The sequence below is a fragment of the Mauremys reevesii genome, linkage group 5, assembly GCF_016161935.1.
Source record: "Mauremys reevesii isolate NIE-2019 linkage group 5, ASM1616193v1, whole genome shotgun sequence".
NCBI lineage: Eukaryota > Metazoa > Chordata > Testudines > Geoemydidae > Mauremys > Mauremys reevesii.
The window spans coordinates 83613351-83624414 of NC_052627.1; the positions used below are offsets into that span (position 1 = coordinate 83613351).

The 11064-nt window shown below is 41.7% G+C and overlaps 1 protein-coding gene and 1 long non-coding RNA gene across 5 annotated transcripts in view; one reads left to right on the forward strand and one right to left on the reverse strand.

The window, feature by feature from the left end:
- The window catches only part of FGL1 (fibrinogen like 1), a 68167-nt gene extending 59117 nt beyond the window's left edge, over positions 1-9050 (forward strand). For both annotated transcript variants that reach the window (XM_039540311.1, XM_039540314.1), the window contains one exon: positions 8271-9050. In XM_039540311.1, the coding sequence (XP_039396245.1) occupies positions 8271-8294 (24 nt within the window). In that variant the 3' untranslated portion in view covers positions 8295-9050. The remainder of the gene's footprint in view (positions 1-8270) is intronic.
- LOC120406073 overlaps positions 1-11064 on the reverse strand; it is a 209173-nt gene that overhangs the window by 29323 nt on the left and 168786 nt on the right. Inside the window, exons 4-6 of one of the 3 annotated variants that reach the window (XR_005599068.1) lie at positions 7510-7553; positions 5839-5957; positions 2228-2651 (exon numbers count right to left, since the gene is read on the reverse strand). This is a non-coding gene — a long non-coding RNA (uncharacterized LOC120406073). Of the gene's footprint in view, positions 1-2227; positions 2652-5453; positions 5543-5838; positions 5958-7509; positions 7554-11064 lie in introns of those variants that run through there. The other 2 variants (XR_005599069.1, XR_005599065.1) reach the window with 2 other exon arrangements.

Here is an 11064-nt window from a genome sequence, read left to right on the forward strand (position 1 = left end):
CACACTGCTACCCCACTAACATCCTGTGGATTCCTTTGATCTTTCTTTCAAAGGGTCAGAGCCTCAGGCCAGTTCTCAGCCCAGCTGCTGGCAAAGTGCATGTGACTAGGGGAAAAGTGCATGGTAAGGGCTCCCCAGATCCCCAAACATCCCTTTCAGGCTTCTCTAAGGGATGGAAACAGTACCTCAGTGGCCCAGAGACTTGAGGAGTACAATGCTGGCTTTAAACTGCCTGTATCCCTCTTCAGCTGGGTTAAGTACTTATCCACTACAGCTGAAGATTGGAGAAAAAGTTTCTTGGCCTTAATTCCCCACACTTTTGGGGTGTTTCAGTTCACCAGTATCCTGGAGTTCAACTTGGAGATCTCAAAACAGGCACCCCAAAATCAGTGGATACTTTAAAACTTAGGTATTGATGTCTGACTGCCTCACTGTTGCATTGAGATCTTCAGATCACCAGGCTCAGATCCTAAGGATCCCAAATTAATCTGTCCATAATGATGTAATATTTGTCTTATTTTTAACTCTCACTATGTATCTTTTTCTCTTATGACCCATTCCTATGTATCTAGTTCTGATTACTGGAACATTCTTGAGGAATTGAAAACAACTCTTAAAAAATGGCTACATTCCCATAGTGATAGAAGGGATGTCATGTTATTAAATCTCTGTGAAATGAGCTGAAATTAGTCTCCTGCCATTAGAGATTTGTTAAAGAACCATAACTACTAAGTTGTCATGAATTCTGCAATAGTGTCACATCTGTTCTAAGTGGATGTTGGGGAAATGTACAAATGGAGGTATTTACTATGAAAGATGTCCTGCCTGACAGAAAATAAATTTAAAAAACCAACAACAAATATCTGATTTTTAGGTAGGGAAGGAAGCTGCAGATTTACTATATGGAAACATATGGCATTGGTCCCGTTACATACAAATCCCTTGGTAAAGAGTCCCCTATTCTTAGCAAACATTCCACCTCAGACCTCATAAACTTACTACACCAAATAGGTCTCACAGAATATCTATGCATAAAGAGTAACATGTAAGGTACCTATAGAAATCTCATAACTTGTTAAGATTCATAATCATTGAAAGAGATATATATAGGAAATATTTAAGGAATAATGTATTTATATTGTTAGTATGTTTTATGGACCTGGGTTAGAAATTAATCACCAGGAGATGTGTCTTGGAGATGGCCCCATTTGGGCAAAGGGGCATTGTCAACCCTCCTTGTTTGGCCAGTGATGCAATGCAAGACTCCATTATTTAGCCTTGTGCACTACTAACGCATAGACAAACTCTTGCCTCCCCCTATTTGTGGGGGGGCACAATCTTAGGGTGACCAGATAAAAATTGTGAAAAAATCGAGACAGGAACTGGGGAGGAATAGGTGCCTATATATGAAAAAGCCCTGAAAATTGGGACTGTTCCTATAAAATCCAGACATCTGGTCACCTTACACAATCTAAAGGGGAGGGCATGTGACCACCCCACATGTGTCCTCTGCCCAGTGCCCCTTCCACCCTGCACCCAGCTTGGGGCCCCCCATGCTCTCCCCGCCCCACCAGAGTTACCTGCGAGCTCTGTCCTCCTGCTGTGCCTCCCCCGTAGCCTGCTAGACCACTTTCCCTGGCAGCCAGGCCTGGGTAGGGAGCAGAATGGAGCTGCTTCTCACATGGCTGAAGCTGGCCACTCCAGGTTGCTGCTCTGTGCAGTGCAGCAGCTGCTTGAGAGAGAGCCTGGCTGGGGAGGTGATGGCAGCGGTGGGCCCCCCCACACCCAGGGCCAGCTTCTGGGAACAGGGGCCGAGTGAGCTGGAAATGTGCCTGCCTACTTTATGAGATATGAAACCTCCTGTCTACTGTATGAGATATGAAATGTAATTATTAGTAAGTGTAGACCTTGGTTCACATTTTATGATTTACAAGAAGTAAAAAATGCAGTCTCCTTTGGTATCCCTGCCCTTGTTTCACCACCCAGACACTAGACTGAATGATGAGCGGTTATTCAAAACCAATTTAATCAAACAAAGGGTTTTTCTAACTCCAAGAGATCAGCCACACAGCCAGGCCAATATATGTCATATCTTACCCAATAATCATACTGTTGCCAATCCTTTAGCATCTACTATCTAAAGGTTTATTTATAAGAGAAAATAAATAGGAGAGAGTTAAAATGGTCAATGGAATCAAATGCATACAACCATTGCTGAGTTCTTATATAAGGTTTGAAACAGTTATAGAATAAATTGCTGGCTTGTAAAGTCTCTGGTAACTTCCAAAAGATTAGAAGGTCCTCAGTCTATCGGTTGGAACGTTCCTTTTAGTGTGAGTCCAGAGATCAGAGCAGGAAAGAGGCAAAACTGAGATGCTTCAGGATTTTTTATACCTTCTCCCATGTGAAGGGGATGCTCTCAGTCTTAGTTTGTGGAAAATTACAGGCACAAGATGGAGTGCAGAGTCACATGAGCAAGTCATATGCTTTGATGAGTATAGGAGCAGCCATAACCCATATTCTGGCTAAAATGTCCACAGGAAGGCCCATCCGGTGGGGCTTCTTCTATTCTGTAAGCTGAGTGTCCTTTAATGGGCCATCAACTTGAATAGTCCATTCACAATGTGCTGGCTAGATTGGGTGTAAACTACCTAGTGGGTGTTACAAACACATTTGAAATACTGGTACGTGGTCAATATTCATAACTTTGCGTACAAAAATGATACATGCATACAAATAGGATAATCATATTCAGCAAATCATAACTTCACACAACACCTTACATGATAAACGTGTAACAGGATTTGTTCCAATTGACTAACAATGGCAATATTAATGATATAACTGGTCATGTTTCAATCATACAGTGTCACTCTGGGTGCCTGAGAACCATCATAGGTATGTTTACTGTTTCCTCAACATCTGAGAACTGGAAAAGTTAAGAGGGCTTCAAATGTTCAGTCAAAATCCGCAGGTTTACAAACTAAGAGTTTAAGAAATTATAATTTCCTGTTAGTTAAAATGTCTGTTCAACTTTGTACATGAGAAAAGTATAATATCCTGCAGTAAATATTTTGCCCTTTGGCATTTTATTAGACCTTTTCATCCACACAGAAAATAAATACTTTTTCTTTTCATATGGCTATCTGGAATTCCCTCACTTCATATATTTCTTGCAGACTAGATACCACCCCTCAGAGCATGTCATTGCCATGCTGCTAGTCAACCACAAGGGAGTCACTGCAAAGCAGCATAGGATATCTTGTGTTCTCCCACCCAAAGACTAAATATATTGCCTCCAAAATAGAGAGTGAGTGAGAGAGAGAGTCTGTCTGTATATTTGCAGAGTTGTTATAGCTCTATTGGTCCCAGGATATGACATAGACAAGGTAGGTGAGGTAATGTCTAATTGGACCAATTTTTGTTAATGGAAGAGACAAGCTTTGGAGCTTCACAGAGATCTTCCTCAGATCTCAAGAAGGTAACCACAGTAACACTCCGATTACCTTTTCCAGACTTGATGGACAAACAGAAGGATGCTCAGACTCCCTTCATGCACTCCAGTCCCAGAGGAATCTAGTGCCCACCTTGGGTGGGGACATAATCACATTGGGAATCCCAATTCTAATGAATGCCTCATGCAACATTGTGGACAGATGCCAAAGCATCTCCTCTCAAACTGAAATGGTTCTCTCAACTGGTTACAAGGAGTTCAGGGCTTCCAGTCCCTGCTGGCCTGATTTCCAGGTTCCAGATCATTCTCAACCCACTTTTCCCATGTGACAGCACAATTATATTTCTAGCTGAGCCACTATGCTGACACATTATAGAATGTAATATTTAATACTAAATTAGCTAAACATGTATAAATGGCCTATGAAAATAAAAAGGCTTTTATAATAGTTGCATTCCACACTAGGCGGTGCTCTGCACATGCTTCATTTTACTAGGCAATGCCACATTTGCAAAGTAGTTTAAATATTTCTCACCTCCAAAACAATGTAGTATATAAATGCTTAAGATTTATGGTAATAATTTTAAAACTGCCTAAGTGACTTAGAAGCCTAATTTTCATTTTTAGAAGTGACTTAGACCCATTGAAATCAATGGGACTTAGATGCCTAAATACCTTTGAGGATTTGGGCCTTAGGAGACTACGGGCTTGGCTACACTTGCGAGTTAGAGCGCATTAAAGCAGCCCCAGGTACCCTAACTCACGACCCGTCCACATTGGCAAGGCACTTAAAGTGCACTGACTCCGTGGCTAGAGCGCTTCTGGTACTCCACCTCGGCGAGAAGCATAATGCTTGGTGCGCCTTGGGTGAACCACCCAGACATCAGTGTGAACGAGGTATTGCATTACTGTGCTCTGATCGGCCTCCGGAAACATCCCATAATCCCCTTAAGTCAAGTGGCCACTCTGGTCATTGTTTTGGAATCACTGCAGTAATGCGGATATCAAAGCAAACCATTATTGTGGAATGCTGTGTGTGACAGAGAGAGGCGATGGGGGGAGGGAGGATCTGCTGCTGTCTGAACTTACAAGAGAGCATGCTGACATGCTCTCAGCCCCCCAAAAACGCACTCTCTCTACCCCCACATACACACAACACACTCCCTGTCATACCCCCATTTGAAAAGCACGTGGCAGGCACTTGCAGGCTGGGATAGCTACCACAATGCACTGCTCTCTGTGGCCGCTGCAAGTGCTGCAAATGTGGCCATGCCAGTGTGCTTGCAGCTGTCAGTGTGGACAGACTGCAGTGCTTTCCCTACTGTGCTCTACGAAGGCTGGTTTAACTCAAAGCGTTCTATATTTGCAAGTGTAGCCATGCCCTAAGTCTCACTGAAAGTCAATGGGATTTAGGCTTCTAAGTCACATAGACACTTTTGAAAATTTTATCCTGAGACTTTTTAGAATACCTCCCTCTCCTCCCCCTCCAAAAATACCAACAACACCCTCATGTTTACATAATCTGCAGAAACAAGGCTGCCTAGGCAGGCAGGCTGTTAGTGATTCTTTAGTATCTTTTGCTCACTATTTAACAGAAACAAACAAAAACGATGATGCTTCCAAACTGTACACTTAGCAAATATATTGCAACCCTATATTCCTGTTAGTCTTTCCCTCTTCTTCTCTGCTGTGTTCCACAGGCACTTGCACATCTCGATCACAGTTCAGACTCTAAGGTTTTTAGAGATGGGGCGTATCTTTTCTGACTGTGCAGCACCCAGCACTACAGGGATTAATCATAATTGGGCCCACTGGGTGCTACCATCATACATATACTAATAAAATATTTAAATATTCCTTCATGATTCCTTGGAAATTAAGATCAGTGGGTTTCATTGACCCCTGCTGGCATAGGTAGGGTACAAACTGCATCCCTTTCTTCACCAGCAGGCATACCTATGCTCCATGGGGTACTCACCATGAGGTAGGGCAGGTAATACTTGCTTTTGGTGGAGTGGGATTTATACAGTTGTATGCCCTCTACCTCTTCAAGGAAGATTCCACTGCAAAGGGCCCACAGCCCTGGATCTGTTGGTGGGTCATAGATGTAGCACCCAGTAAATAGAATTCATGTTATCAATGGAATTGACCAGTAAGACCTGCCAAGTCTTATACATTTGGACAGTGACTGCCTCAGCTTAAATTATTAATATTTAGATACTTTTTAAAGTAACTCCATTTTGTGATAAAGAGTTTTGTAATGTATTTTAAAGACATTTAAAATCTCCCACAGAAATTTTTGAAATAATTCTCATTCAGAACATCACAGCCCTACACTGCTGAATCCTCCCCACTCTGATATCTCTGTCATGTAATCTACTCACCGAAGGACTTCAGCCAACAGAAGTACTTCTCGCAATGCCTCTTTTTAACATGAGACTTCAGAAAATGGATGGAGCAACATCTAACAGCTACTGAGGAGTCTTGTTACCCATCTGAGATGCTGTGAGGATAAATCAGTCAGGATGGGAGGAGAATGAAATTTCAGTTTAAGGATTACTACTTGAATAGTGCTTACTAGTGAAAGAAGTTAAGGACTTCCTCGGTCTGTGTATTCAGTTGGAAAAACTTATTAGCAAATAATTTTATCCTGTGATGATAACTTGTAAATCCCACATTGGGTTTTCTACTCTAGCTATATCCTAACTCCTCAACAATAAATGAAAGCCCGTGAGCTTCCCAATCTACCAGACAAAAACCTATCATATTTGTGATGGTATTCACAAAGAACCACTGGAGACCTCTGTAGTTATACAATCCTGGACTTTGCTTTTAAAATAATGGGTCAATACATCTGTAGTAGGGCGGCTGCCCCATTCCTGGAGAACAGGGGTTAAAAGCAGCCAAGCTAGGCTGATGAGGGAAGCAGCCACAGCTGGAGCCATGCCAATCAGGGCCCAGCTGGCTCTATAAAAGAGCTGGGGGCCAGACATTGAAGGAGTCTCACTCTAGTGGGAAGGGTTGGCTGCCTGGGAGCAAGGTACCTGAAGTAGAGCAGTGCTGGGGAAGGGTAAAGGGAGCTGGGGAGCTCCAAGCTGGTAAACCCCCAGGCTGCAGGCCTTGGTGAAGGCCTACACAGGTACTGGGGCTACAGAGGTGCAGCTTGGGAATAGGCAAGAGGTAGCTGGTCCAACCCCCTTCCCAATGATGAGTAGTCATTACTGACTGCAGTCTGCCCCAGTGAGTAGGGGCTAGATGATGATTGGCAGTAGCCACTGAAGCAAGGTGGATTTAGAGGGTTGGGTACAGTGAGGGGGTACTGCTGGGGGCAGAACCATGATGAAAGGAGTACTGGGGTCTGGGTGAGACATGGGGGCGGGGGGCTGGCGGCAGGCTAGACACTTGCCAGTAGGAGGTGCTCTGTATGCTGGAGAGCTGCTGACCAGCAGGAGATACTGTGCTGGGGAGTCTCACTTCACTACAACATCCCTAGTGTAAATCCATTGACCCTCAGTGAATTTGCACTGGGGAATGAATTTGGCCTGTTTGCTGCTGGAGCAGATCACTTACATTGTTTCACAGAGAAAAGAGACAAAGACAAATGGCTTCCGGTGCTGAACTTCCTTATGAAAAAGTCTCGATTATATTCACTGTGTAATATTCTAGCTTGTATCTCAGAGACCGTGGACCAAAGCTTCAACCAATGTAAATCAGTATAACTCCATTACACCACCGATGGTTTTGGCCCTTTGAGTTATGAGTAGATATTGGCTTTGTAATGTGAAATATTGTAGAGATACTTGCACCAGAACCCATGCTAGAAAAAACAAAACAAAAAAACCCACTACCACTTTAGGATCCTCCCCTAATTTACATCTAAGTCTAATGAAAGTGAGAGCTTGTGATCCCTCTGGATCTATTCATGATCACCAGCTTGCACACCTATGTGCTATTGTCATGTGCATCAACAATTTATAGATTATCTGTACATTTAATTAACCATCTAAAGGGAAATCCCCAGCAAGAGGAAGAAAAGAGAAAAACAAGAACATTACCAAAGAGAAGCATGAGGGTCAAGGTCTTCATCACTTGAAGAGTTCTAGATAGAAAGAGAAAGATGCCAGAGTCACTGTTGCCCCATGATCTTTTCGCATAAATGTAACCATCACAAAATGGCCCTAGGGACAATATAAGCCTACCAACGATTAGCACTAGCACTCAGGCCTTTCCACCAGATAAAAATATAATTTGTATGCAGGGGCATTCACAGGAATACAAATTTGGTCATTTTTGGAGGGGCGCGTTCTGTGGGCCCCTGTGGCTGGAGGAGCTAGCTCTCCACCTCCCACCACAACCCCAGGTCTGGTGTAGCTCACTCTCCCCTGGCAGCCAGAGGAGCTGGATCTCCTGCCCTGGCCTGGAACCAGAAGAGCTCACTATCCCCTGTCCTGGAGGAGTTCTGTGTATCCACTGATTGGGGGCGCCCAGACCCCAGCTTGCTTTCCCCTTGTGCACTCCCCTGGTTGTACGGATATTGATTTCTGTTCTGTACTTGAAAAGTAGCCTCTCTTCATCCAACTGAGATTGAGAAACATTGGGACTGATCCTACAGCCTTTGCTCAGGAAAAGCTCCTATAAAAGACAATGCTGTAGTGCCATTCCTAAAGATGCTACCTATGCCCCAAGGGAATAGTGGCTTGTGTTATAGTTCTTTGTAATACCAGTTAGTGTTTAGGTATTTTTGGAGCTCTCACTAGTAGCTGATGTTTGGCAGCCCTCATGTCTCTGTTACTCACCTCTTCTATTTTACCTACAGTATCTCCTTTCACTTGAATGGTAATGGAACCAGAAATGTAAAATGAGACGCAAGAGAAGTCAGCTGCTTATGAAGATTCCACTGTCCTTTCTTGCTGACCAACTCATTTAGATGCAAGCAAATTGTATGGTTGATACAAAAAGGAGACTTCATAGAACTGGGATTATATTTAATCATTAAAGCAAAGAGGTTTTAGTTTATATCGTATCTCCAAAAATGTTGTGACAGATAAATTCTAAACTACAATGCATCACTAGATGGATTGCTTAAAATAAATACATGTTTTATACAAACCCCACCATTACTGTCTGAGAGAACAAAATACTTCAGAATTGTTTATTTTAGTGCCTAATTATTTTAGCATAAATTTGCATTTGTCATTTCATGCTCCTGGCCTTCCAAGGACTAATATCTTTGCCTGCAGACAGAACTATTTCTATAAGTTAATTTTGGGTATTTATAGCTTTACACTATATTTTGCTTGTGTATTTACATTTGGGGAGGAACTGTTTGGAGACAATAATGAAGAATCAACACTATTAAAATCTTTTCTCTAACGACACAATGTGAAAGGTTGGGGAAAACTCTTTCACTTAGAATCTATGTTCTGTAGCTTGATTACAAAAATACGTGTACATGTTCAGTTCTGTGGATCTCATTTGTTATTTGTTTAATATAACTTAAAGAAAATGAACACTACAAACACCAATTTTGCCAGGCAATCTGGTTCAATAGTTAGACGAAGGACTGCAAATCAGGGGACATGGGTTCTGTTGCCTGCTCTGTCACCGGCTTGCTGTGTAATATTGGGTTAGTCAACTAAACTCTTTCATATATAGGGAAACTGCAGCACAAACAAATAATGTTTTAGTCATCTTTGTAAAGTACTTGAAAAATCTATGGAGGAAAAGTGCTATATAAATGTTCAATTTATAATTTTATCCAGATTATAAAGCATTAGAGTTTGTTTTCAACAAAATCAATGGTCCAAGTCATTGAAACATTTTGCTTATTTACACTAGAGGTGAATGTAACCTTCTGGGCCAGATTTACTGCATAAGCAGTAAAGAGTGAATTTAAATTTGTGGGAAATTTCAAAGTTTCTAACCTTTCAAATCAGAACAAAATCTTTTTCAGAGTGTCACATTTTTCCATGGAACTGGCTTTTAATTTGCTGGAGATTCCCCCTAGAGCATTCCCTCTTCAACTTTCCATGCCAGCTGACACTTACACTCCCGGAATAAGTAGGAAAATGGTCCAAGTCCAGGGCCTGCTAGAGGGTATGTTGGAGGCAGAAGGGGGCTCAGTGGAGTCAAGCTTAGCTATTCCTGATTCCCTGCTCTCCTAAACTCTTATGCTAGTAGTAGAAATATAATTCCTTGTGCTTTAACTTCCACTGGGGCCAAGTGGCTTGGTATCAGGGAGCAGCAACCAGCTCCTGTTGGCCACCACTGTCCACTATGTCCACGTGCAACTGAGATGTAGCGGAGAACCATCAATAGTATCTCTGTTAATAGGAGCACTGCCTGCTGCAGCCATTTAAAAACACCTTGTAAATTGTTCATAACAATTGGCAGATAAAGGTAAAACTACAAGCCAAGGTGTCTAGTTGTATGATATAACACAGATTCTGAAGCATACAAATAAACTGGAAAAAGAACCAGACATAGAGAGATCCTTCAGGGAATTCCATCAGCGCGCAGAGGACTTTAGAAAATGTCATTTGTTGTTACAACTTGCATTTTAGAATGTGGATAACCATAAAAACTGACGCGTACCCACTAACAGGAGTCTGAGCAAGAGATTGTGGTTAATCAGGGCACCCTGTGGGACAGTAGGGAGGAACTTTCCTCCTCCACCCCTTCCAGCTTCTAACTCAAACTCATGGCAATAGAAAACATGCAAGTTTTAAAAAGAGCTTGCACAAATAATCTGCCTTCCCCTTCCAAAATATTCTGAAGCTGTATCCTGATTGATAATCTGTGTCAGAGATTTGTTTATGAAGTGCAACAAAAACAGTAACAAACAATGAAGAAATAATAAACATACCCAAACTTGAACATTATAGGCAGCACAAGTAGTGATACATGTAGTTGAGGTTGCCTCGTAATTTCTATTATAATACAGTTTTCAGTTGCATATAATTTGACAAACTTCAACTATTTGGGCAGAATTTTTCCATGCTAAATTGGGTTTTTGCCTCAAATTCTTGGGTTAGGTTCAGTTAAAATGATCCATCTGTTTCTGTGAATAATATGTTGTTTTGCCCAAGTTAAAAAAATTCTTACAACAGTTTTGTTGAGGAACTCTAATACCTCAACTTATTTATGCACATGTAATATCACCAATGTGTCATTTCACAGACAAATCTTATCACAGTTTGAGGATTCTGTGCTTGTACAATACATTAACTTAATTTCATGTTCATCTTCATTTACCCTTCAGTTCTTTAACAAGAAAGCAATGCCTTTTGAATTCAGTTATTCCAACTTCAAACCGCATTATGTTTTGTTCATGTGTGTAAAGTCTAATGACTTAAAGGCAAGCTCTGAGAAAGACTTAACTCTTTTATTTAGACCCTGTCCACATGGCAGTTGAAACTATGCCAACAATAACAGTTTCTTCAGGGCTGTGGGAAATGATACAGATGCACTAATTATAAGTGAGAGGAGAACTGGGTTCTTTAGTACGGTATTATCTTGCACTGTAAACTGTATTTAAACTTTCTAATTTTCTTCCCTTGGGCTTGAGTTGCTATCCAGAAAGGAAAAGACCCTAATATTACTTTTACTTA